The 26876-nt window shown below is 40.0% G+C and overlaps 1 protein-coding gene across 6 annotated transcripts in view; it reads left to right on the top strand.

Annotated features, from left to right (window-relative positions):
* Positions 1 to 26876, top strand: part of MAPKAP1 (MAPK associated protein 1) — a 236231-nt gene that overhangs the window by 111429 nt on the left and 97926 nt on the right. For all 6 annotated transcript variants that reach the window (XM_032418388.1, XM_032418389.1, XM_032418387.1 and 3 more), the window contains one exon: positions 12778 to 12954. In XM_032418388.1, coding sequence (XP_032274279.1) covers positions 12778 to 12954 — 177 coding nt within the window. The remainder of the gene's footprint in view (positions 1 to 12777; positions 12955 to 26876) is intronic.

Below are 26876 nucleotides of genomic sequence, written 5' to 3'. Positions count from 1 at the left end.
TGGAAAATCTTTGGAACCAAGAGCTAGATGAGGAGTTCTTATACATGACACTGAAAGCAGGATCCATAATAGAAAATAAAAGGATCAGTTGGACTTCATCAAAATTAAGAACTTTTCCTTTACAAAAGATCTTTATTTCCTTTCCATTCCAGAAGCTGTCAGGCAGCCATTCTACCTTCTCCTTTCCCATGGTCCATAGTCTTCAGCTTCACCTGGCCAAGGGAGATGGACGGTGGGCGTGAGGTGGGGAGATGGGCCTGTTGCAAAGAGTCAAAACAGTAGAATTTAAGGCAAAAGCACATCAGTAGCATATTTTGGTATACTACAAAATGAAAAAAGGGACAGCCCACCAAGATAATAATTATAGTCCCAAAATATTTTAAGGGAATTGTAAAGCAGCATTGACTGATCCACAGTCATAATGGAAAATTTTGATGCATTCCTATCAAAAACTGAAAGATAAAGCAGATGAAAAAGTGGTAAGGACAAGGAGGATTCAGATCACTTAATTAGCAATTCTGAACCCCCAAAACAGAGATTGTCTCTTGTAGTAGTTTGTAAGCTTCTGAAATTGAGTACATCTTATTAAGATTTATATTCCTGAGATATCTAGCACATTCACATTTTTTAGTAGTTGCTTTCTAAGTGTATTTTGAATTACAAAATTACATTGAATCTGAATAAACCATTGGTCCTTTGAAATTTTTTATAATTCTTATGTGACAGTGATTTCTCAGTTTTGTTTGGTATAAGACAATCTGTAAAATAAATACCTGGGGTCTCTTCCTGTCAGGCCGTGCAGTGCAAGGTATTTTCTTTCTAGCTTATTTGTACTTAAGTGTTGGAATAGATCCTTATTTGGTCTTTTCCAGTGGGTTAGCCCTGTGAAGAGCTCTTCATTCACAGGGGGCCAAATTGCTAGATGCATAGTTTCAGTATGGTTGTTAAGAAAACCATTTATTTAGGAATATTGTTCTCCTGTCTCTACGCCTTGAAAACCGTCAGTGGTAGTAGGCTTTGGCCCAGAGAAGGAATGGAGAATTTGGCTAGAATTTTTGGCTTCCTTTGCTCTTATACCTGTTACTCTTGAGCAAGATGGAATGTGGTACTTAAGCTAATTACCTGCTTATTTTGATAAAGTGATTTTAGGAAAAACATTTGCAAGAAACAAACTGAAATCATTTCACTCTCTAGGTAGTTGAATTTTTTAATTTAGGTTTTGTTATGTAGATTCATGTTTATTGAATTTTCATCAGAAGATGTGGCCTATAAAATTTCTGCTTAGAGATTCACTTATATTTTGGGGGCTTACTACACAATGAATTTTTATAAATATTTTGTGGATTCTGGAAAAATGTTTATAAGTTATAGAATTAAGTATATTCTTATTAAAGCAATATCTTTAAGTACTATTATATTTTTGACTATTTAGTCTATGGATGATTAAGAGAAATGGATTAATGTTTCCATTTTCTTGTTTGTTTCTGTCAGTTTCTCCTGAGATTTCAACAGTTTCCACTTTACATATTTCAGCACACAAAAATGTTCATGCATTTCATATCTTATTGTGAATTGTACTTTTTTCAATATAAAACAGTCCTGTTTTTTTTATGTAGTGTCCTGCCTTTTTCTTTGCTTTATTTCAGTAATATGAACTTTTTTGCCCCCTGTTCTTTGCATTTGTCTGATCTGTCTTTGTGTTCAGCCTATTACCTTTGCCTTTTTGTTTTAAATATGTTGAATAGTTTTGTGAGTTTTTTTTTTTTTGGACCCTGTCTAAACCACTCTCTTTTTTTTTTTAAGATTTTATTTTTAAGTAATGTCTACGTCTACACCCAACGTGGGGCTTGAACTCACAACCCCAAGATCAAGAGTCTCATGCTTCACTGACTCAGACAGCCAGGCGCCTCTAAATCACTGTCTTTTTATAGGGAAGTTTATCTTACTAACATTTATCTTCACCATTGATGTGTTAGTTTCATGTTAGTCAACTCGTTTTAAGTTTTGTGTTTTATGGTTTTTTGTTGCCTTTTTCTGTTTTGATTTATTTAAAATTCTGAAGTCAGTTACCTATAAGATTTTTAAAACATTTTTTTAATAGGCTTTATTTTTAAGGTAGTTTTAGGTTTACAGAAAAACTGCACAGAAAGTTCAGAGTTGCCACACATCTCCTTCCTGACACTTGTTTTCCTCTATTATTAACACCTTGTGTTAGTGTGGTACATTTGTTACAATTGATGAACCAATACTGATACATTATTATTAACTAAAGTCAATAGTTTACATTAGGGTACACTGTTTGTATTGTACAGTTCTTTTTTTCTTATGTTTATTTATTCTTTTAGTAATCCCTACACCCAGTGTGGGGCTCAAACTCACGACCCTGAGATCAAGAGTCACATGCTCTTCCGACTGAGCCAGCCAGGTGCCCCTGTATTGTACAGTTCTAGTGATTGCTTCATAGAGGATTGTTCCACCAGCCTAAAAATGCCCTGTGCCCCACTCTTTCATCCCTCCCACCTCACCTTTAGCAACCACTTATCTTTTTACTGTCTCCATAGTTTTGCATTTTCTAGAATGTCAGCTAGTTGAAATCATACTATATGTAGCCTTTTCAGACTGTCATCTTTCACTTAGCAACATATATTTAAGCTTCCTTCATGTCTTTTTGTGGCTTGATAGTTCATTTCTTTATGTAGCTGAATAATATTCCGTGGCATGAATGTACCACAGTTATTTTTCCATTCACCTATTGAAGGACAGCTTGGTTGCTTCCAATTTTTGGCAATTATTAGTTATAAATTATTATTTATTAGCTATAAACATTTATGGCAGGTTTTCATGTAGACATAAGTTTTCAATTCATTTTGCGAGTAACTAGGAGTGCAGTTTGCTGGATTGTATGCTAAGCCTTTGTTTAGCTTTCTAAGAAACTGCCAAAATGTCTTCCACGATAGTTATACCATTTGGCATTTCCATCATCAATGCATGAGAGTTCCTTTTGATGTAAATCCTTTCCAGCATTTGGTTTGTGTTTTGGATTTTAGCTTTTTTTTTTTTTTTTAAGATTTTATTTATATATTTGACAGAGAGAGAGACAGCGAGAGAGGGAACACAAGCAGGGGGAGTGGGAGAGGGAGAAGCAGGCTTCCCGCTGAGCAGGGAGCCCAATGCGGGGCTCTATCCCAGGACCCCGGGATCATGACCTGAGCCGAAGGCAGACGCTTAAGGACTGAGCCACCCAGGCGCCCTGGATTTTAGCTATTTTAATAGGTGTGCAGTGGTATCTCATTTTTTTAAAAAAGATTTTATTTATTTATTTGACAGGGAGAGAGAGAGCACAAGCAGGGGGAGCGGCAGGCAGAGGGAGAGGGAGAAGTAGGCTCCCTGAGGAGCAGGGAGCCTGATGCGGGGCTCGATCCCAGGACCCTGGAAACATGACCTGAGCCAAAGGCAGCCGCTTAACCAATTGAGCCACCCAGGTGCCCCTCATTTTTGTTTTAATGAAGTGATACTGAACATCTTTTTATATGCTTATTTGTCACCTATCTGTATTCTTTGGTGAGCTGTCTGTTCAGGTCTTTGGCCAATTTTTTAATCAGGTTTTTTCTTACTGATTTTTAAGAGTTCTTTGTATACCTATCAGATATGTTTTGTAAAGATTTTCTCCCCATCTATGGCTTATCTTTTCATTTTCTTAACAGCATCAACTCCAACTTACCAATTTTTTCTTTCATAGATTGTATTTTGGTGTTGTACTAAAAAATCATCACCAAACCCAAGGTTACCTAAATTTTATTGTATGTTATCTTCTAGAAGTTTTATATATTTTTTTATGCTTCACAGTTAGGTCTGTGATCCATTTTGAGTTAATTTTTGTTAAAGGTGTAAGGTCTATGTCTAGATTTAATTTTTTTTTTTAACATGTGAATACCCACTTGAAAAGATTATCCTTTCTCCATTCTTTTTGCTGCTTTGCTCCTGAAGCCTTTGCTCCTTTGTCAAATATCAGTTGACAATATTTGTGTGGATCTATTTTTGACATATAAAAAATTTTAAACATTCCTTTTTAATTTATATTTCATCATATTCGAGAGTGAAACAGTATCTTTTGAGTAACACCCATTTGTGAAAGGAAGAAAAATAGAATTCAGTGAGGTTTTATCCTGTCAAGAACTTGAGGTGGGAGGTATACACTGCTTTTTACAGGCAATCACATTTACTCTACTGCATAGATAACTTAAGGGATTTTTCAAGGGTAATTTCGACTAGTCCAAGTTTTTGTGCAGACTTTAGTCATATATTATGACTCTGTTGTACACTAAAATAGCTATTCTTTGCCTTCTTCTTTTCAGTTGTCCCTAAAACGTTCAACATATTTCACTGGTCTCTTACTATTGTTCTTTATTAGGCTACTGACGAGTGAGCTACTAAAAGCCTGAAGAGTTTTGCTGTAGTCTAGAAAGCTGTATTTCCCTGCTGAGCAGGGAACCTGACTTGGGGCTCGATCCCAGGACCCTGAGATCATGACCTCAGCTGAAGTCAGACACTTAACTGAGCCACCCAGTTGCCCCTACAATTTGAAATTTTCTGATAACAACATTTTTAAAAGTTCCCAGAAGATGTGTGAAATTTATTTCCCTAATATTATAATTTAAATAATTTTTATAATTTTCATGGGTTATATTTGATTTAACCCATTGTGTCTAAAATAATACTATCTCAACATGTAATTGATAAAATTAATGAAACTTTTAATGTTCTTTTTTTGTCATAAGTTTTAAAAATTCAGTGCTTATTTGCTATGTATAGCACATACCAATTCAGACTAGCCACGTTTCAGGTGCTTGATAGCTACATGTTGGAAAGTGCAGCTGTAGAGTATACCAAGACATGCTATAGTTGTGCAGTGGAGTTCACTGTGGGTTTGCTTCATTCTGACATAACCCTCAGCTTCTTAGAGCCCTTGGGAAACTTGGTTTTTGGATATCATTCAAGGTTCATCTCATTCATTGTCGCACTTTCTTTGTTTTAATAATTTTTCTCTTTTTTAAAAAAGATTTTATTTATTTGAGAGAAAGCACAATGGGGGAGTGGGGGTAGAGGGAGAGGGAGAGGGAGAAGCAGACTCCCTGCTGAGCTGGGAGCCCAACGTGGGGCTCGATCCCAGGACCCCGAGATCATGATCTGAGTCAAAGGCAGACGCTTAACTGACTGAGCCACCCAGGTGCCCCATATTTTAATAATTTTTCACAGAAGCTTTCTAAAATGTGTTAATATTTTCCCCTGCCTTCTTAGAGTATAGCATAGTGGTTAAGAGTGTGGGATCCAAAGCCATAGTCTGGGTTTGAATTCTGGTATTAACACTTACCATTGGTGTGATCTTGGATGAATTACTTCAATACCATATACTCTAGTTATCTCCTGTGTAAAATGAGGGTAACAAGGTAGTTATGAAAATAAAATGAGAAAATACATGACACGTGCTCAGTAAGTGTTTATTTCTGTTGCCATTAAATACCGTAACTACAGCCAGCTACCACAACCAGTACTGGTGGTAGTTCAGCAACAGAAGTATAATTTAGCCCTTTCTTAATGATTCAAAGAATTGTACTGTGCTTACGATACACTGGTCCGCTTGTGGGCTTTTGTAAGTATTTAAGAATATTTTACCTTATATTATGTTTTCTGACAACTTTGCAATTTGAATTCTTTATACTTCCCCATTTTCGCTGTCTACACGACCACCTCTGTCTGCTCTCCTCCCATTTCTGGGTTGCTGCTTCTAATTTATTTTCCTTAGGGTCATCATTAAGAACCACTTACCTAAATAATATGGCCTAAGAGGTCCTTCCCCTCCTGACCCCAGCTGTGCTCCCATGCATCCGTCCTTAACACATCTCATTCTTCAACTGGCAGCTTCTTGACGCTGATACCACGTCTGCTTTTGCTGTTTCCTTAGTCAGAAATGCCTTTCACACTCTTCTCTTGGTATCCAGCTTCATCTTGAAGGCTTCAGTTCTTTGTTATTCCTTCATTCAGCAAAAATTTATGGAGTTCCAGGCCTTAGGTATTGAGGATAAAATGGAGAACAAGAGAAATGTGATCGCTGCACTCAAAAAATTTACAGTTTGCTGGGGAAGAAGAAATTATCAAGTGTAAGAGCACTTTGTAACTGGCTCATTTCACTTATCATTTGTATTCATTCATGCATTCAATAAATATTTATTGAGTGTTTGTTATATACCACGCATTTTGCTGGGTATACAATGGTGAGTGGAGCCAAACATGGTCTTTCTTTCATGAATTCCACAATCTAGTGAGAGAAATGGGCAAATAATTCAAATAATTAAACCAAATAATTAAGCCAAATAATGTTTGCATAAAAACGGAGTTAAGTAATGTAAAGGAAAGGAATGCCATTTATGAGAGCCTAGCCTTGCGAGTGAGGGAGAAATTCCCTGAGAAAATGATAGCAGAGTATTTGGCAGGGGGAGGTTCCTGGCAGATGGAACCGCATGACAGTGACGCTGTGGCAGGAGGAGACATGTAGTGGTCAGGGAACTAATGAAGACCAGTATGGCTGGAACACAAAGTAGGGAAGAGAAGATAGAGTGGGATGAGACTAAGGTAGGCAGGGGCCACAGTGGAGATTAAGAGAAGAGGACAGATTCTGGAAGTATTTAAGAGGTAAAATTCATAGGACTTAGGGATCAATTAGATATGAGAAGTGTGGGAGAGGGGAGGTACCAAAGACTGCCTCTGCTCCCTTCTTGTGCTTGCTCTCTCTCTCTCTCTCTCTCTCTCTCTGACAAATAAATAAATAAAATCTTAAAATAAAATAAAATAAAATCTCCAGAGTTGCTCTAATGAGTATGTTTAATGACAGAGTGACAGAGTGTGTATGTGTGTCATCTCCATCTATCTGTCCTCCAGAAGGATCTCTTTTTGGCAACAGGTCCATTTTGCCCCCATTCATTGTTCTAACTTCCAGTCTTCTCACAAACATAATTGTCCCTGGAAGGGACTTCTTTTTCCATGCCAACCCACTTCTAAAATTAAACCTCTTTCTTCTTTTTTTTTTTTTTAAGGTTTTATTTATTTATTTGACAAAGAGAGAGACAGCGAGAGAGGGAACACAAGCAGGGGGAGTGGGAGAGGGAGAAGCAGGCTTCCCGCTGAGCAGGGAGCCCGATGTGGGACTCGATCCCAGGACGCCGGGATCATGACCTGAGTCAAAGGGAGACGCTTAACGACTGAGCCACCCAGGCGACCCTGAATTAAACCTCTTTCTGTGGATCCTGTTATGCTGTACTTATTTCCATTAGTCTTTTTTTTTTCCCCCCTCAGGAGCAACTCTTTTTTTTTTTTAAATTTTTAATTCCAGCATAATTAATATACAATGTTATATTAACTCAAAGAAAATGAAAACACGAATTCAAAAAGTGTATGTACCCCTGTTTTTATTGCAACATTATTTACAATAACCAAGATACAGAAGCAACCCAAGTATCCTTCAATAGATAAATGGATGAAGAAGATGTGATGTGTGTGTGTGTGTGTGTGCACTGTATATACACACCGTATCTCTGTACACAAACAATGAAAAATTATTCAGCCATAAAGAGGAATGAAATCTCACCAGTTGCAACCACATGGATGGATCTAGAGGATATAACTAAGTGAAGTGAGTCAAAGAAAGACAAATACCTTAAGATCTCACTCATACATGGAATTTAAGAAACGAAACAAATGAACAAAGAATAAAAAAGACAAAAAAAAAACAGACTCTTAAATATAGAGAATGAACTGGCAGTCGTTTATTAGTCTTTTATCATTCCTCAGTCTCTCTGATAGTGACGCAAAAACAGGACTTTTAGTGTTCTCTATTTCATGCTATCCACCATGCTTCTGTTAGATAGTTAATTCTGCTTCTGTGTAATGAGAAGCATAGGAGTGGTAGAAGAAATTTTGACAAAATGAGAATCCTTTTTCATGCCAGGTACTGTGCAATTAAATCATTTAATCCTTATAAGACCCTTATACAGTAGATATGTGTGGTTATTTTCTCCATAATTCCAAGACCTGATAGAGAAAAATGACCACTTAGGAATCAGGGGATGTGGATGAGGCAGGCAATGCAGAGAGTCTCTAGGACAGGTGATTCTACAGTGGGGTGAGAGATTTCCCAACCTTCCTTGTACTGTTCTATATTTCTAAATTGTTCCGTGTTTCTAATAAGCCTGCTTTACCCTTATCAAAAAATAAGTTAAATATTTTATAAAGGAAAATGAAAGTTATACTTAGTCATTATGGGACATCTGGAAGGTACAGGAAAAAAGTGCTCATTGCTTAAATGTAAACACAACCTTTGTAAACTTTTTGGTACCTTTCCTTCTAGTTGTTTTATATGCATATAATTAAACATTTTTGCATAGTTGTAATAATTTTTCAGTGTTTTTTTCTCCATAAAAAGTGAGGTGTGTGGTGCCTGGGTGGCTCAGTCAGTTAAGCATCCGACTCTTGATTTCAGCTCAGGTCATGATCTCAGGGTTGTTAAGATCAAGCCCCATGTTGGGGTCTGCACTAGGCATGGATTCTGCTTAAGATTCTCTTTCTCTCTCCCCCCCACCTCTCCCCCCCTTAAAGAAAGAAAGAAAAATAAGTGAGATGCCAGTACTCATATCTTGATGAACTATAAAAATGCCTCTTTCATCCTCCCCTCTTCCTGGGCCTTTTTCTCCTTTTGTCTTGAATTACAATCTCTGACACATGTGCATTGCCTAGAAAGCCCCATTTGGTTAACAGATATCAATGTGACAAGCAAGAAAAAGAAAAAGAAAAGCTTATTACTTCTCCTCTTCTCGTTAGCACACATATCATTAATAATACCCTTTATGTTTTTTTCATGGGTAGAGTGATTCAGTCTACACATTCATATATTCATTCATTCAACAAATATTTGTTAAGTACCTTCTAAGTGCCAGCCATTTTACTCTTCAGTGAGGATGCAGAGACAATAGAAGAATCCTTGCTTTTTAGGAGAACATAGAACCATAAATAAGAAAAACATGTGATAAGTATACGTGGAAATATTAATCAAGTCCTGAAAGACCACAGAGGAGAATCACTTGGAGTCTCTCTCCTAGAGATCCAAATGATTCTCCTAGAGAAATCAAGGAAAGCTTTTTACAGATAAGAAAATGGAGGAGCTCAGAGAGATTTAGTCACACAGCTGGTTAGTGGTCAAATTAGCGTTAAAACCAGATCTGACTGCAAAACCGCTCTTTATTCTACCGAACCAGGTCACAAGGAGGAAGCACCCCTGTTTTCATTGTTTTATAAGTTCCAGATGTCTGTATTTGGGGTATTCTTGAGTCATGGACCACAGCTAACCCCTTTTTCTCTCCCTATTTCAAAATGCCACCAGTTTCTGGTTTGATCAAAGAGTAACAGAATGGAAGTAAGGAGACCTGAGTTCTCTAGAACGAGCTTTGCCACTCTTTTAACTGGGTCGTCATGGGCATCTTATTCCTCATTTCTAGGCATCTCTTCCCCATCTGTAAAAGTGAGGAGGTTGAAATAAATCTTTCTAAGCTTCTAATTTTTTGTAGGTAGTATGTCATGGTTTCCTCCTCCTTTTCAAAGTATGTGGCATTTCCTTAGGAGCAAGGGTTCCCAAGGGCCTTGGCAAGTCTAGACACACCATGGAATTGGCAGAGGGATAGGTGGGGGTCAAGGGTGAGGGCTCTTAACTGCCTGGGTTTGAATCTCAGGTGTGTCACTTACATGCTATTTAATCTTGAGCAAACCACTTAACTTCATTGAGCCTCACTTTTCTAATTTGTAAAACAGAAATAATAATAAATAACTCACAGAGTTGGTGTGAAGACTCATTGAGCTTATATATATCCATCCACACTATTTTGCACGGTGTCTGGCACATAGCACTCAATGTAGCTAATGATACCAATGGCTATTGTACTAGTACTAATTTGGAGTCCTGAAGAGGTTTTAGAAGTCAAAATACCATAGGGCACCTGGGTGGCTCAGTCGTTAAGCGTCTGCCTTCGGCTCAGGTCATGATCCCAGAGCCCTGGGATCGAGCCCCGCATCGGGCTCCCTGCTCCGAGGGAAGCCTGCTTCTCCCTCTCCCACTCCCCCTGCTTGTGTTCCTGCTCGTGCTCTCTCTCTGTGTCAAATAAATAAATAAAATCTTAAAAAAAAAAGATGTATTGTTTAAAAAAAAAAGAAGTCAAAATACCATAGTAGCTTCTTTTATTAATGATTCCTTTATAAAGGCACAAAGGAACCAATATGTCCATGCATTGAATATGGAGTTTTAGTCATTTTCCCCTCAGATGTTCTATTAAGGGGTCAAAAGGGTTGGAGTACTGTTTGCTGCTAAATTTTACTCATGACCCAGAAAAGACTTCCATTAATCTTGTATAATATAGGGGGAATCATTCATTCTTTTCTTTGCTGTGTTTCCAGTGCTCAGAGCAGGCTACAGCACAGGGTAGTACTTTGCAAATGTCTTTTGAGTGAATAACTAATTTCACACTTTGTTTTTAAAAACTGAGGAGAATAGTAGCATTTGGCAGCGAATCTTTTGGCCCTTGGATCTTAGCCTGTGACAGTTGTTGAGTTTGTTTTGAAGGGGATATGGGGGCATCCCATGACAATCAAAGCAGAATTCTTCTGATACCAATGTTTGGCTTTCTGCTTTGATCAATAGGCTTATTATTTGCCCTTGAAACCTCTGTGGTGCTGGGGAATCACAGACATTCCTCAGGATGATTTACACGGCAATAAATAATCTGTGCCGTCCGTTGCTTGCTTCATCAGTGTCTGCCCTGTTCGTAAAACCCTGGAGGCTCAGTGGCCCCAAGGCTGGAACACTGCTGGTATGTTAACTCCAGAACATGTCACTTAGCTTCATTGTTGTTTTGTTGCTGTAATATGCATCCACAATGCATCTTTAAGGATTGAGGTAACTGTAGAAGTTATTTTCCATCTGACTTTATTATAGTTACCATACCATTTATTTTTTACCTCTGTTACGTGGTAGGCTCCGCATATGTCTTCTTCTCTAATCTTCATAACTACCTCTGAGTTAGGTGATTGTACCCTTTTTATAGAAGTGGAAACTCAAACTCAAGGAGGTGAAGTTTATTTTCTGAAATCGCATGGCCCATGAGTGCTGGAGCTTAGGTTTTAACTCAGGTCTTTCTGGACGCAAAGCTCTTAGCTGCCATACCATGACATTTTCTTTATCTAAAGGACTTTCTTCTGCTGCTGTGTTTGGTGTTTAAGTTAGCAACCTCTTGCAAAGATCCGTAAGTTTCCCATATCATTCAGAGATGAATTTTAAATTTCTTAACAGCATTGCAAATACATGAAATTTATAGTGACAAACATAGCCAGATTACTTTCTTGTTATCCATCCATTTAGCAAATTTACAGTTCCCATTAATTTTAATCTGTCCTTATTACCTGTTTTATATAATAAATATCTCTTAGTCATGACAGACTGAGTATAGATCACCTGAAGTAGGCTCTCTCTCAATAAGCAGAGTTGCAGCTAAAGATTTGTGAATTAATTGGGAAAATTGCAAATCAGGTAGTCAGTGAAATAATTCATTGTCACATCCAATCAATAAACTTTGTAAATCAACTCATTTAATTCAAAAAATGATCTATATAGATCAAGCAACCAATTAAACAATTAGCATACACTTTGCAATTAATTAATTTAAGCATCAATCATATAATTAAAACTCCAAATTTAAGCTGCACAATTTAGAACCCTACTGCCTTGTGAACTGTTAGGTTCATGTCTGTGAATGCTAGCAGATTAGCAGTTTCACAATGCATCTTTGGAGCAGGGTATCTTAAAGTGTTTTTAATTGATTTTTAAGTTTTAAGTTGTCTTTATGATGGCATAGTTTCCCACCCCTTTTCAGCAAATTGGCTTTTTACTTCCGCCAAAGAAAGAGAATGAAGTGTGTGTTGGCTCTAAGATGGGCAAGGCTGGAATCTGGGAGTACAGACTGGACGTTCTGGGGGTGTGAGGAAAGTCCAGAAGTAGTTGAGAGGGCCAGTTATCCGCATCAGGATAACTCAGGTAATTTGCTTTTACTCTGTTAAGTATCCTTGGTGTTTGGAATCAGATGTTGCCACGTGAGTCTGATACTCTTCAGAGAAAGGAGAACTGTATGGATTGTCTTTGTTACCTTGAGTACTTCTCCTAACCTAGAATAGGTATTTTCTTAATCCTGACCGTAAATCAGAGGCCTCTGATTCCTCCCCTGCACCAATAGTTTTTTCTCCTTTGTATTTTGTTTGTGTCTCTTTTATGATATTTATTTTATGTATACTTATATTTAGCTAACTAAAAAGTAGTACTTACTTTTTCCCCTTGCTATACTGTAAGCTTCCTTGAGGGATAATACTAAATATCATCTTTGATTTAAGGGGTTAAGTTCTGCATCTTATCTATAACAGATGGCTCAGTAAATATTTGTTGAAAGAATAGAGTACTGGAAAGGCCCTCATTTCACATTGTTGTTCTCCCCCTTTGTATTGCCATGTTTTCTCTCTATCAAATGAAGTAGGATTTGGGGGAAATCTAACTGTATCACCAGGCTTTCAGGTAAAAAAAAAAAAACAAAACAACAGCAGTGTCCCGTTTGCTTGCTGTATATACCAAAGCCTCTAGTCTCCTCATCTCTCCTTCATCTTGGTATTCACTCACCTTTTCGGTTTTCTTTTTAGTGACAATGTCAGTGCCTACTGCCTGCATATTGCTGAGGATGATGGGGAGGTTGACACAGACTTCCCCCCACTGGATTCCAACGAGCCCATTCATAAGTTCGGCTTCAGTACCTTGGCCCTGGTTGAAAAGTATTCATCTCCTGGTCTGACATCCAAAGAGTCACTCTTTGTTCGAATGTGAGTATTGACCTTTTACAGATCTCAGTATCTCATCTCTGCCTTCTAGGATTTTGGACTTGTTTTTGGTTTTGCTCATCGTATGAATGATACTGGGTATCTGGATGTCCATCTGTAGTGACTTCTTCCAGGGAGATGTTGGGGACACCATTTGCATTATATTTCATGCTTCTGCGCCTAGATTAAATGCAGACTGCTTTGCAGTGACAAATTGCATTAGGTAGATCTCTGAACATGATATCTGTGAACCAGGCCTTTGGACATACTGGGTGGGGTACTTTGGAGCCTGTGAAGCAAAAATTCTGGGTTTCCCTCTTTCTCTTCATGGACTCCAAAGTATATGAAAATGTGCATTGCAGCCACTTTTGTCTTGTGACTTAAAATGCTTCTTTTCTTCTCCAACTTTGTTCAAATCGAATTTGATTTTTCCTCTCAGTTGCCTTCCTTTAGACTGATAAGGGATAAATTTTCCTGTGCTTTTGACAGTCTGGTAAAACCTATAAATTATAAGCCCTTTCCAGAAAAAAGTGTTTGTAAATGCAGAAAATAAAATCCACAAGAATATAGAAGAATTCCATTATATTTAAATACTTCGGAAATTATTAAACAAATTTGTGGTATAGTAATATGTATGGCTTTTTAAATACCAAGATCTAGCAGCAGGTCTAATTCCTGAAGTCTCTCACTTCACTTCAAAGTAGTGATGAGTATAAATGATATTTGAGAAGTCTGCAACAACTGTAATGTGCTGTATCATCTGTTTTTTCTGTTCATGACAGAGTTACCAGTACTGCTAATACTACTGTGATTTGTTGACTACATTTATAGTTCAAGGAAATGCTAAATATCAGAAGTTAATGAAAATAAAAATATAATTTTTGTTTATTCAAGTCTCTAGATTGAGTTTTACCCAGAGGTCCCAGTTGTTAGAGGAAAGCCTGTGGCGTTTTCTAAGCACAGCTTAAGCTTTGCTAACCTGTACTGAGACTGGCCCTCTCCTGGACCCTCTCCCGGGAACAATAGTGATCCTTTTGGCACCCCCTGCTGTTAGTAACCAGCAAATTCACTATCCACAGGAGGGATTGCTTTAGAGGATTTTTCCCTTGTCTCTTTAAAACATATTGCCTTTAGGGGCACCTAGGGGCGCCTGGGTGGCTCAGTCGTTGAGCGTCTGCCTTCAGGCTCAGGTCATGATCCCGGCGTCTTGGGATCGAGCCCCGCATCAGGCTCCCTGCTCTGCGGGAAGCCTGCTTCTCCCTCTCCCACTCCCCCTGCTTGTGTTCCCTCTCTCGCTGTGTCTCTCTCTGTCAAATAAATAAATAAAATCTTTAAAAAAAATAAAATATAATAAAACATATTGCCTTTGTTTCAGATTTTTACTGAAAATAGGATTATGCCGCCTATGATATAGGAGTATTTTGTGTCTTTCTACCCTTGAACAGAGAAAGAATACCTGAGTATTGGGGGGAAGGGGGAGCTGGGGGCAATGACTCCAAGTTTTTGTACTTACTGTTTCATCCCTACTATGAAGTCTTGTTTGGTATATGTAACAGTAAATATTTTCCCTCTTTTTATGTTTTGGAGGGGCTAAAACAACGACACTGAAGAATATTGAAAGTAATTGAAAACTTATGCAATGATTCCTCCTTCCTAATAAAACTATTTTCATTTTTGTATCATCATTTCCATGTATATATATTACAGTTCCCATTCTAGTGTAAATATTCTGTTATTTTTACTTAAAATTACAAATATTTGATATCTGTTCTTAGTTCCTATAATCTACATTTATAACGTGCCAAGAATCTAGACCAACCCTGTGCTCATGGGGCTTACTATCTAGTAGGGAGACGGTTTGTCAAATCATTAAAATGTGATGAGCAGTACAACAGAAAAAGGTCCAGGCTGCATTGGAAGCCTACCATGGGATGTTTAGATTGTTTTCTTGCTTTGGTTAATAAGTGATTCTATAATAATAGTCCTTATCCATATCCCTTTTATTTCTTCTGAATAACTTCCTTTGGACAATTTCCTTTGGGTAGTAGTATTGGTCAGAGTAGAACCATCTTTAGGCTTTCACTTTGTATTGACATGTAGCCTTCTGAAAGATGTTCCAATTTACAATGCTACCGATAGAATTCATAAAGGTATCTTTTCAAAGTCTTACCGTCACAAACTATGAGTAGGACTTTTTTTCTTTTTATTTTAAAAGATGTATACAGGGGTATTTCAGTAGTCTCCACTTGCATTTTTGTTTGTTTATAAATGATTAAGAGAGTTCTCATTAGTGCCTAATTTTTACTACATAAATATTAACATATGACCATCACATTCTTTTGAACTAAATGTCCTTTTTAAAGCAAGAGCTTTTAAATCATTGGTTTTCAACAGAATGGGGCTAGCGGTAGGCAGGACATACCTTCCCGGGAGAAGCCTCTAAAGTCTATACAGGGTCTCCATATGAACCCCAACTTTTGGAGAATGGGAGGAGAGAGAGGAGGAAAGGCAGAGAGTAACAACAACTGCTTTGAACTGAATACTCTTATTTTTTCCTGAATACTCCCATCCCTGCACTTCCACTCCCAAACACACACCCCCCAGTCAATCGTTTTTCTATTTTAAAGTTCAACAGAGCTTATTCAACATGTCTGGAGTGTTTCTGAAAACACGAGGTAAAGTAAAATCTTTATGTGTGAGCGTTTAGGAAAAAAAAAATGTCAATAAAATTTCTGTTTCTTCTTTTTCTCAGTTGTCTGATGAAATAGTACAGATTACTGACCATTTGCCCCATGTGTATTTTCTTGCTTCAGCAACCTTCCATTCACCTTGCTGGTCTATATTCTAAGTTAGAAAAGCCTCTCCTGCAAATGCAGGACAGAGCAGACCTTCAGGAGTCACCAGGGATGTGTCCAAAGTTTCGGAGAGTGAAGTCCCAGCAAAATAAGTAAAGCTGTTGGTCCTTTTCTTCATTAATCCCTTTCTTCCTTGCATCTCTCTCCCAGAGGAGGATGGGCAGGGGGTGTCTGGGAAGACACTGAACTGAACCAGGAAGAGGGAGCTAGGTTTTGACAGTAAGCAGTGAATTAGTATTTACTAATTGAAAGTTGTGTATATGTTATTCCATTTAATCTGAAAATAGCCTGGTTTTTATTATGACCATTTTAGAGACATGAAAACTGAGGCTGACAAGTATTGCTCTCAGGCCTGGATTTGCCCCCATGCCTGACTGCAAAGTCTATGCTCTTTGCAACACCCTGCTGAGGGTTGGGACGGTGGTGGAATCTAGTGGTGGTCTCATCATTCAATTAAATCCCACTGTCTTAAGGCCAACATTCAGCTACTATATGTTACAGTGTAGTAGGTAAGAGCATGGGGGCCTCTGGAGCCAGAATGCTTGGGTGCCATTCCTGACCTTACCCTTACTCGTGTGTGTGTGTAATCTTGGATGAATTGCTTAACTTTTTTTGTGGCCCAGTCAAATGAGGATAATAATAATACCTACCTTATAGAGCCATGATGAGGATTCAATGAGTTGATCTATGTAAAGCATTTAGAACAGTGCCTGGCTTAGGTAAGCATTGTCTTGAGTGTTTATTGCAGTTATTGTGGTTACGACTAGAAACCCTTTGAGGGCAAGAACTGGATCAGTTATGCCCCACAACACCCAGCATAGCTCCATTACTGTGGTAGGTACACCACAAATATTTCTTGAATGAACTGAATAGAACTCTTTGCTGCTTCTGCATTTTTCTTCTTCCCCTCCTTTCTGTTTTCTAGCAGAGAGGGGCAGAGTGTGGGTAGACATTGCTCCACTGGACCGAAAAGTTATTGGGACAACTTCTGCTGAGTTAGGGGTAGGGGTAGGGGTAGACATTGGCAGGACATTGGAGATCTGTAGACTTCAAATCAGCCCTCTTACGGGCAGACATCCTTTAAGAGATAGTAGCAAGACTATAGACTCCTTGAAGAGAGGGTGCACATGGTCTTATTTATCTCTATATCCTTGGCAGCCAGCAGGGCTTCGTAGAGAAGGAATGGATGAATCTTCAGGTGTCTTTGGGCTGCATTGGAGGGCCCCTGACCAAACTTCCTGTCCTACTTCACTTTCTGAGCCCACCTAGCTCCTTGTTCCTGCTTTTTGAATACCATGAAGCCCCCAGCTTGCCTTCTGGCTTTCCGTGGCCCTCACACCACCCACCTCACCCCTCACACCTCCCATATACCATCTTTCCCCACTCCAAGCGAGGCTGCACAGACTTTGAGCTTCGGCTAACCTGGGTTCAAGTTTCAGTTGCACTAGCGACTTGCTACATGACCATAGTCTCAGCTGCTATATCTGTAAAATGAGGGGAATGATAACTACCTCATGGAATTGTCGTGAGGAATGTTCTTAAATGTAAGTAATGTACAGACCTCTTTTAAAGGAAAATTAATTCTCCTGAAGCCTCAATGTTTGCCCAGATTTGTTTTATTATAAAGTTACTTAAATACACTTAAAAATTCTAGCTATAAATTCCATGTCTTTATGCAATCCAAACAAATTACAAATTAAATACAAATAAAACTATAACATTAATAAAATACAAATTAACAACTTAAACGCAACAGAGGATGTTTTGCTCAGATTAAAGTCACTGATGTTGGATTTAATGGGTGTTAAATGTTTTACTTGTCAACTTGAGTTTTTTGATTTTCATGTGAAACATTGACTACCATATTAATATTTGTCCTTTTAAACAGTGAGTATATTTTTAACTACTAGTCCATTATTTTAATGAGCCAGTTGATTTATAGTGCATCCTTCCCTCCAATTTTAAATGTGCTTTACTGGAAAAATAACATTTCTGCAACGATAACCGATTTATGTCAGTTTGCCCAGGACTTGCCCTGTTTTGAAATTCAAAGTCCTATACCCAGGAGCATCCCCCTCAGCCCCTGGTGAACCAGGATAATTGGTCACCCTACCTTCTGCTGTTGTCAGTTGGTCTGTACATAGGTGGGCTCTCTGCCTGATCGATAGCTGCGCATAGTGTGACTGGGGCACTCAGAGCATGAATTCTTCAGAGTTCAGCAAACAAGAGTTCCATAGAGAGAGCCTTGTGCCCACTTCTCCCCTCACTTTTCTCTATTCAACGAACTGTTTTTGCATGTGACTTGCAGTGATGTCATTTGGCTTTTACTGAATCTATTAGTGATGTTAAATAACTCTAGCTGCTGGAACACAGAACCCCCAAATCTCACCAGCTTATCCAGCAAGTTGGCAGACTTCTTCTATAAAGGGCCAAGTAGTAAATATTTTAGGCTTGTGGGCCATACATCTCTGTAACTCAACTCTGCCATAGAAGCAAGAAAGTAGCCATAGACAGCAATACATCCGTGAACGGGCATGGGGTAGATTTGTTGACCCTGGCTTATTCTAGTAAGTTTATTTCTTGTTTAGATCCATCTGATGAGGGTCCAGTTGCTCTCCTGGGTATTTCTCCTCTAAGCAGTGATTCAGGGCTCCTCCAGCTGGGTAGAGAATGGGGAACATGGAAGTCTAGGAGTGGCCTGCATCTCTATGTATCAATCTGTTGCTTATATAAGTTATTACATATATATATATATAATCTATATATAATTTTGCTTTTCTAAATATACATCATATGTTTATGATACGTGTGTGTGTGTGTGTTTTCATGATTTTCATTAAACTAAAAGCAAAACTTTTAAATTCTAAAACTTAGCCTGTGAATTCATCTGTTGATCTTGGGGGCTGTTGAACCTAAGGTAGGAAATGCTGTTATGAAGATGTTAGCTCAGACCCTGGTGTGTAGGCAGTGTTACATAGTTGCTATTTTTGTTATTTCTGTGAGAGATTTATTGGTCTGAATAATTCACACTAAGGTGTGTATGGGATTTAACTTTTCTTTGGGTTATTACATAATGAACACATGTCCATCCTAGAAAAATTAGAAAATAGAGCTATGTTTCTTCTTACAATAGAAAATTTAAACTTTCACTTTGTTCCATTATTCAAGGTAGTGACTTTTTAAGTTATAGAATTATGTATGTTTAAAAAGAGGAAGGGCCGCCTGGGTGTGGCTCGGTCCGTTGAGCATCCAACTCTTGATTTTGGCTGAGGTCATGATCTCGGGGTCGTGTGAGATCGAGCCCCTCCTCAGGCTACGTGCTGGGTGTGGAGCCTGCTTGGGATTCTCTTTCTCCCTCTCCCTCTTCCTCTGCCCCTCCACCTCCCCCGCCCCCCGCTCTCATGTGCATGGGTGCTCTCTCTCTGTGAAAAAAAAAAAAATTTTAAAAGAGGAGCTAGTTAACTTAAATGAGTCCCCAGTTGGGGAAGTGTTCTGTGGAGAAGAATGTGAAGCTGGGTGACTTCTGATGTTCTTACTGAGTCGGCGGGACCAGCCTTCTCTTCCCAGGCCCTTGGTCCCAGGAAACTCCCAGACACAGAGTTGTTTGGGGAGGGAGAATGGATTACGCTAACAACTTGCAAATTAGGAGCTTGCTAAGGGAAACTCTCTCCTTTAACAGACAGGCAAGTGGATTTCTAAGATACCCATTGTTCGTGATTGATTTTGGCCAGATCCAATGTATATATAAACAGGAGTCTCTAACTTGCTGACTGCTAGCTGCTGTGAGCCTAAGCATTGAAGTTGTTTGGATATAAGGAGTGTGGAAGGGGAGAAGTAGGAGGCAGAAGTATGGGGGAGTCTGGTTAAGTGGGAGGCAGAAGTATGGGGGAGTCTGGTTAAGTAGGAGGCAGAAGTATGGGGGAGTCTGGTTAAGTAGGAGGCAGAAGTATGGGGGAGTCTGGTTGGCTCCCAGAACTAAATAGCTGGATCTCAGGTGGTTCCCAATATCTAAAGAAGTGCTCCTTGCTAGCAGTGACCAAGCCAAGGCGTGCTGGGCCTTTAGACGTGGTAGGACAAGGGAGGATGAGATCTTGGAGTGCACAGGGGAGGAGCCTGCTCTGTCCCTCGTCTCCCATTCCCCAGTACAGGGCCAATTTAGTTAGAACTTGTGGAACTGAACTGAGTTTACAAATGGCACTGACAACAGCAGCTGTGATGGTGTCATTAGATGTGTCGCCATTAGCATTTCACACCGAGATCCTACTCTGGATCCGGAAGAAGGGTTTTAGAAAGAGAAGAAAAGTCCAAACCAGTAAGATGGACAGAATCCCCCTAAATCAGAAGTCAGTAAGAACAGTTAAACCGCCCTCCTATACATGTGTTTTACTTAAAATGTTTGTTATATCAGGTGGACATGGGGAAGGAATGTTTCTAACCAATAGCTACAGAGCAGAGCAAATAGAATCCAGCTAGGATTTTGCTGTTTGGGAAGGGGACCACTGGGTAGTCGGTAGAGGGTCTTCCACTAGTAGCCAGGCTGCCTTGGGCCTTGTGGCCCAGAGAGTTCCCAGAGACTGCTGTGGCTTCTCTTGGCTCTGTATAAAGGGAAAGGTTAGCTGCTTTTTAAGAGGTGTGCAGATTCATTGCTCTTGGCTGTATGAGGGCTTTTCAAAAGGGTTGGTAGTTTTAGTATACCCTCTTGATAAGATCTCCAGAGTACACCCCAGGTGACCAGACCTTTTTGAAAGGATATCATCAGTTTGAAGCCTTTCCTACTCTTATGTGATACTGCTTTGTGGTCTGGAGAGGAGGGGAAAAAAAAGAAATGAGCATTTTTGCACACTCACTCAGTTTGGTGCCCCTAGTAGCCATTATCTCATTTATTCCTTATAACAAACTCATTTTTATAATATATGAGCTAAGGATCGGAGACAGGTAGTTACTTGCTCAAGGTCATACAGTTTGGTAAAGGGCAGAGCTAAAATAGGATAAGGAAAAAAAAAAAAGATGCCTATATTCTTTGTAACCAGTCCTGACAATATGGGTATAAATTATCTTATTTATTGTTTGCTCGAGTCATAGAAGACCAACTGTGTGTTGTTTCTTTTCATTCTGTTGTATTAGCAAACATTTTCATTGTCCAGATTGTCCTCATGTACAGAAATGTAACATATGCAGCCTGTTTAATTTTGTATTTGTAAATCTGACTTGATTTCCTTTTTGGCAACAGCTACTGTCTAGAGAAAAGAGAAAATTTTTCTTTGTGTCTGTTTAAAGTGACAGAAATATTGGAGCAAGTAATAAAGATGGAAAGCATTAATTGCATACTTCTAAGAATTTAAAGGTCAGACAAGCTAAATATGTATGTTTTGCTCACTGGAATGTCTGTTGAAATTGTGCCAGGATACGCTTTGTTCCTACAATAAAAGCACACATTTTAGATAGCCATCAACTTACTTTGGTATCCAAAAATTATACCAGATTGTTGCTTTAGTTGCTATATATCTTAAAAGTTTAGGGCTCATCTTTCTGACATTAATGTGATTTGTTTCATGATCCACCCCCTTTGGCCATGTTTAGTTACTATGTCTCATTTTGATTTCCTCTGTTCTCCCCTCAGCTTATGTTGGAGTCTGTCAGCTGCTGCTATGTACATGTCAGGCTAGTGGCTTGTAATGTTTATTAATACAATGTCAGTCTTGCTGTTGAAAAAACTGTGATGCTTCTCAGAAGGTTGCAATAGAACGAAGCGTTTGATTTCCAGATCCTGTCTGCACTGCATGGTGAATACATTCTCAGATGTTATGCAGTTCACTGACCTGACAGTTATGGAACCCCGCCTGGGACCCCATTTCAGCAGGACATATTTGAACAGAAACAGTTTGCAAAACTTTACACACTTAAACTCCTGCCAAGGCAAACTGTTAGCCACTTGAGTTTGTTATAAATACCCAGTGGCAGTGGTTGGAAGTAGCCCACGGTGTGTTTTATATTCTGAACTGAATGTGAATGTCTTTGCGGTTATATAGAGTAGTAAATAATTGAGTTTGATTAGGGAGAGGGACCTCATTATCCCCCACCTGTGCCCAGCTGGAAGGGGAGGGTCGAAATGAAGCCATTAGCTGTCTCTCTTACTGGCATCTCAAAGAGCTCAAATACATCTGTGTCTTATTTTCTTTTCTGGCACAATCAGTCGAGCAAGCTAAGCAGGCATGACCGGATTTGGCAAGTCCCAAGGACTCTGGCAAAGATACACAAGGAGAAGGCGGAGGGCAGTCATTTTGGCTTCTCACTGCCCATTAGTCTAGCGAGTTATGTTTTTGGAAAATGTCTGTTTTGAAAAAGAGTACTTTGTCCAATGTCAAACATCACATACTCACACGATATGCTTTGATCTTTAAAAAAATTTTTTTGTCAGTGCAAGGGGAAACAAAATGTGGCATTCACACTAGTGTAAACTCTCTTTATGGATAAAGTAATACCCGAAGGACTTGCTTTAAAGCAGGCATGCTGCAGTTATTACAAGGCTTTCTCTTGCTCATATATTTTCATTTTCTACTTTAAAGTGCTAGAGAATGAACATGCATGGAATTGGGACCAGCGCAGGCTGGGAACTGGAGGAGTGTGTCCTCATCCCTGTTATGACCTGGTCAGAAGTGGAGAATCGAGTGCTACTCTTGACAGCCTTTTCCCACTTCCACAAACTGAGACTGTGGCTCAAGAAACCATGACATTCTCCAAGGGCTTTTAAAAAGGGATCTCGTGGGGCACCTGGGTGGCTCAGTCAGTTAAGCATCTGCCTTCGGCTCAGGTCATGATCCCGGGGTCCTGGGATCGAGCCCCGCATCGGGCTCCCTGCTCCGCCGGGAGCCTGCCTCTCCCTCTCCCTCTGCCTGCTGCTCCCCCTGCTTGTGCTCTCTCTCTCTATCTGTCGCAAAAATAAATAAAATCTTTAAAAGGGGGGGGGATCTTGTAGTTCATATGGTCAGTCTAAGAGTTGGGGCATTTATAATCAAACTGAATGTTACAGTGGAAGTTGAGCCTTTGCCACAGATTGGTCAGTAGTTCCTATCCAGAGGATGTGCTCTCTGGAAGTCTCTTCTTCCCGTGAGTCCTCAAGGCTACCTTCTGGGCTATAGAGAGGTTTAAAACTCAGGCTTTGGTGTCTGGCTGCCCTGGGTTCAACTCCTGGCTCCTTCACTTAGCTGCGTAACTCCGGCAGGGTGTCCTAACCTTGCTCAACCTCAATCTTCTCCATTATAAAATGGGACTGATAATAGCACCTACCTTTTCTGGGAGGATTAAGTGCTCAATAAATGTTGACAGTTGTCATCATATCTTTTATCACTTCCTTGTATGTAGAAAAGCCATGGTTATTATATTAAGCATTTATTATATAACAGGTATTATGTTAACTACAAGTATTTAGCCGTCACAATAATCTTCTACTCTAAGAATTATCCCCATTTTGTAGATGAGGAAACTGGCAGCTAGAGAGAGAGAGAGATTGTATCATTTATCCCAGGAAGGTAGAGCTGGGACTTCAAAGCAGGTTCTACTCTAGAGCTTGCTGTGCTTTGCTGCCTTCTGGTCACCACCATCTTTCTTAGCATGATATAGAGCTAAATGATCACTGTGTTTTGAGACATCTTCATTAAGAAGCTCTCTGATCCCCTTACCCTTCCCCGGCTTGGCTAAGTGCCTCTGTGTTTGGTAGGACTCAGAGCTGGCTTCCATCTTTGTACTTACCGCATAGCACTGTAATTCTTTGTTTGCGTCTTTGTCTTTCTCTCCCGCTGGACTGTGCTCCTTGGTTTAGGGACCATATTGTTGATTTCTGAATTCAAAATTGAGATCTTTAATAGATCTTTAATAGAGTGACTTCAGATAAATTCCCTAATGCCTCCAGCCTCGGATTCTGTAAAATGGATATAATAATAGCACCTATTTTAGGATTGAATGAGTTAATACAGATTTTAAAAGCTTAACATAGCACCTGGCACATAGTAAATGTTCAGTAGATAGTAGTTGCTATTATCACTGTTGTAATTGTTGAATAATAACTTGTACTGTGCAGCTCAGAAAGCTCTTAATAAGTCTCATTGAATTTCTCTGCACCACCACCATGATTTTTGACTTCCCTCATCCCCATCCAAAGCCAGTGAGTTAAGCTGAGGTGCAGTATACCCACTTCTCTGGCTTACTCTCTCAAAAATGAAAGCCTTGAAAATGGAGCCCTGAGTGCTCTTCTATGAGCTTCAGAGGAGGCTTGATGCCTTGGCCAGAAGTTGCTTGCTTGTAGTGCCCCTGACTATTGCTACCATGTCCAGCGGATTACACATTTTAATGGCACTGTGTTACCAATTATAAGCAATGGCTGGGATCCATTCCCCCAACTAAGCAATGTCTGCTCATGGGGTAGGGGAGAGGGGGTGAATGGGGCCTCTTCTCTTAGAGTGATGACTTAGGACAAGGGGAACACAAGAGCACTAACATTTCTAAGCTCCTTTTACTATTTGTCAACCTTAATGCCAGGTGCTTGGCATTCATTGTCTATGGTATCCTCTCTGACAATTCTGTAGGGAAGCGGCCTCCTCATTTCATGGATGTAGCTGAGGTTCCCACATGTTAAGGCAACATTTTGGTTAGCCATGGAACCAGAATGTGAACCAAAGTGTATATAACTCGCAGTCCATGTGTTTTCCTCTCCAGTATGTTGCCTCCCAACTTGGGTTCTGCTTCCAGTGTTGTCCCTATAAATAGACTCTAAGCTTTTCAGATAAGGACCTGTGGCCCATCACCTCTGGTTTAATATTTAGCAGAGAAATGCTCATCGTGTTAGGTTAATGTGGGTATAAAAACTTCCCTCTGGTAGCTGAGTGGCTTTGCACTGGGACAGAGCTGAATTCCTCAAGTGAGTAATCTCTTTTTAAAATGCCCATACGTTTTTCAGTGGTTACAAGACTTGACAGGACCTAACTTTGAATTGACTGAAGCACTCCGGGCAGCATTTAGTCAGCTCTGAAGTGGCGCTGCATCCTAGACCCGGCACAGGCAGCGCAAGGAGCTGTGGAGGGCAGCTGCTTTGCTCAGGGCCCCCCGAGTGCCCTGCTGTGGTGGGAGACACGCTGTCTGTCCACGAGGGGAGCAGGAGGACGAGCAGGTTCTGAGCCGAGTCCATCTGTCTCTCCATCGGCCTGTCTGTCTGAGGGCTAATCACCCTCAGCACAGGCCACACCTCAGAGACTGGAATGCAGGGCCGCACAGAAGGGAGGCAGGACTAGCGAGTGCCCTACCTACCTGCTGCCGGCATTTCCCCCGAGATCAGTGTCTCCTCGGTCGCACACCCAGTGCCCAGCACTAAATAAAAAGCAGCTCTGAAAGATGTATTTCAATAGACTTTCTAGAAAGCCCATAAAAATTCCTGGATATAAAGAAATGAGGCATAAAACCTAGAATGTTTGGAAGTCAAGCTGAAAATTGTGGGAGCAAGTCTCCATATCCATTTATTAAATGGGAGCATAACTTAATAGTTGCACCTAGATGTCTTCTGAGAACCACTTCGATTCTGTGCCCCCTTAAGTGCTGTAGACTTGGAGCAAGATCCAAAGTTGGCGTTTGTCTGGAGGGAGAGAAGCGATGGAGTGGGAGACTGACCTAAGGAAGCTTTCATTAGGTCTGGTTGAGTGTGCAATATGTGGGTCACAACCTCCTTCTCCTTTTAATGTGCACGATTTTACCGAAATGGAGCCCCAGAGTAAGATACCGCACACTCGTGAAGGCACGTTCTGAGCGCTGTGCGTGCCCCTTCCCTTCACTGTTGTTTTCATTTTCCTCTCCTGAACCTTGCCACCCTGGCTTCAGCACGGAGGCTGTAAAGGAAGATGGAGAGCCGAGTTACCTCAGAATGATCACTATCGTTAACATTCACGGGTGGTTCACTTATCATTCCTGACTGCACAGACATGGCAGCCGCTCGGAAGCGTCCGCAGGTGTAGCATGGTGATACATATTACATTGTGCCACAATGGATTTATGTATTCTGTAACAAAAGAAAAGTGTAATGAAAAAATACAGAAGGTAATCCTTTATTCCTCCACCACACAATTTATCAGTAATGCCTGTGGATGATAAGTGCCAGGGATTTCCTCTGCTTGCTTTAACCTTGTCACCCAGGTACGTTTTGGTAAAATGACAGAAAAATACAGACTAGGGATTTTCTTCTGTTCAAAAATCTTTTAAAAGGACACTTTTAATTTATGGAAGTTAGTCCAAACGCAAGGCTTCCTTTTGAGCTTCTAGTCTGCCTTTGCTAAAAAAGATAAACGTATTGGTTTGAAATAGTGCTGTCAGCCAGCAGATTAGAAGAGAATGTAAGCAATTTATAAGCAGACTCAAATCTAAAATAGTTCAGGTGGAACCCAGGTAGATGGGAGTTCGTGAGATCTAGACTGGTACTAGTTTGTGCGTACCCGAGAACTTGTGTTCCCTTTTAGGCCCCATTCACCCATCGCCCAACATATTGTCACAGATGGAGCGCATACTGACTTCCGAGGAGAGAGCAGGGGAAGACAAGCCTGAATGCGGATGATTGGCGTTTGTTCCAAACACACGCTGGCCTAGCGCCAGAGCAAATACCCCCAAGTTTATAAATGCACAAGGCACTTTACATTTCAGTCCTCTTGCCAAAGTATCACTTACTGCATCGCTCCCTAAATATAGTTTTTTAAAAAAGAGCTATTTCTTATTTTGCTTTGATCAGTAAAATAAACTTTTAAAGATTGTTCTGGGATGGGGTCCAGCTTCTGAGGTAAAGAATGGCTGGAGCTCAGGCATGATTCAGTAACAGAGTGTTCAGTAAAATTAGCTTGACAGTTCTCAGGCCTGCTGTTCAATAGCAAGAACTTGACCAAGTTAAAATGGATGATCGTGCTGGCTAGACCAGCGTCGGCTTTTGCTTTTTAACAAATGGAATGTCAAGGATTAAACAGCAAGCTGTATGAAGAGGAGGGGTGTGGAGATGTCTTTGTATTAGGGAAGCAAATTGGGTCCTTGGTTTTGAGATCGGCC

Source organism: Phoca vitulina, unplaced genomic scaffold (assembly GCF_004348235.1).
Source record: "Phoca vitulina isolate PV1807 unplaced genomic scaffold, GSC_HSeal_1.0 scaffold21, whole genome shotgun sequence".
Lineage (NCBI taxonomy): Eukaryota > Metazoa > Chordata > Mammalia > Carnivora > Phocidae > Phoca > Phoca vitulina.
The sequence above is the reverse complement of the archived record's forward strand: the minus strand, read 5'-3'. Positions and strand labels throughout refer to the sequence as shown.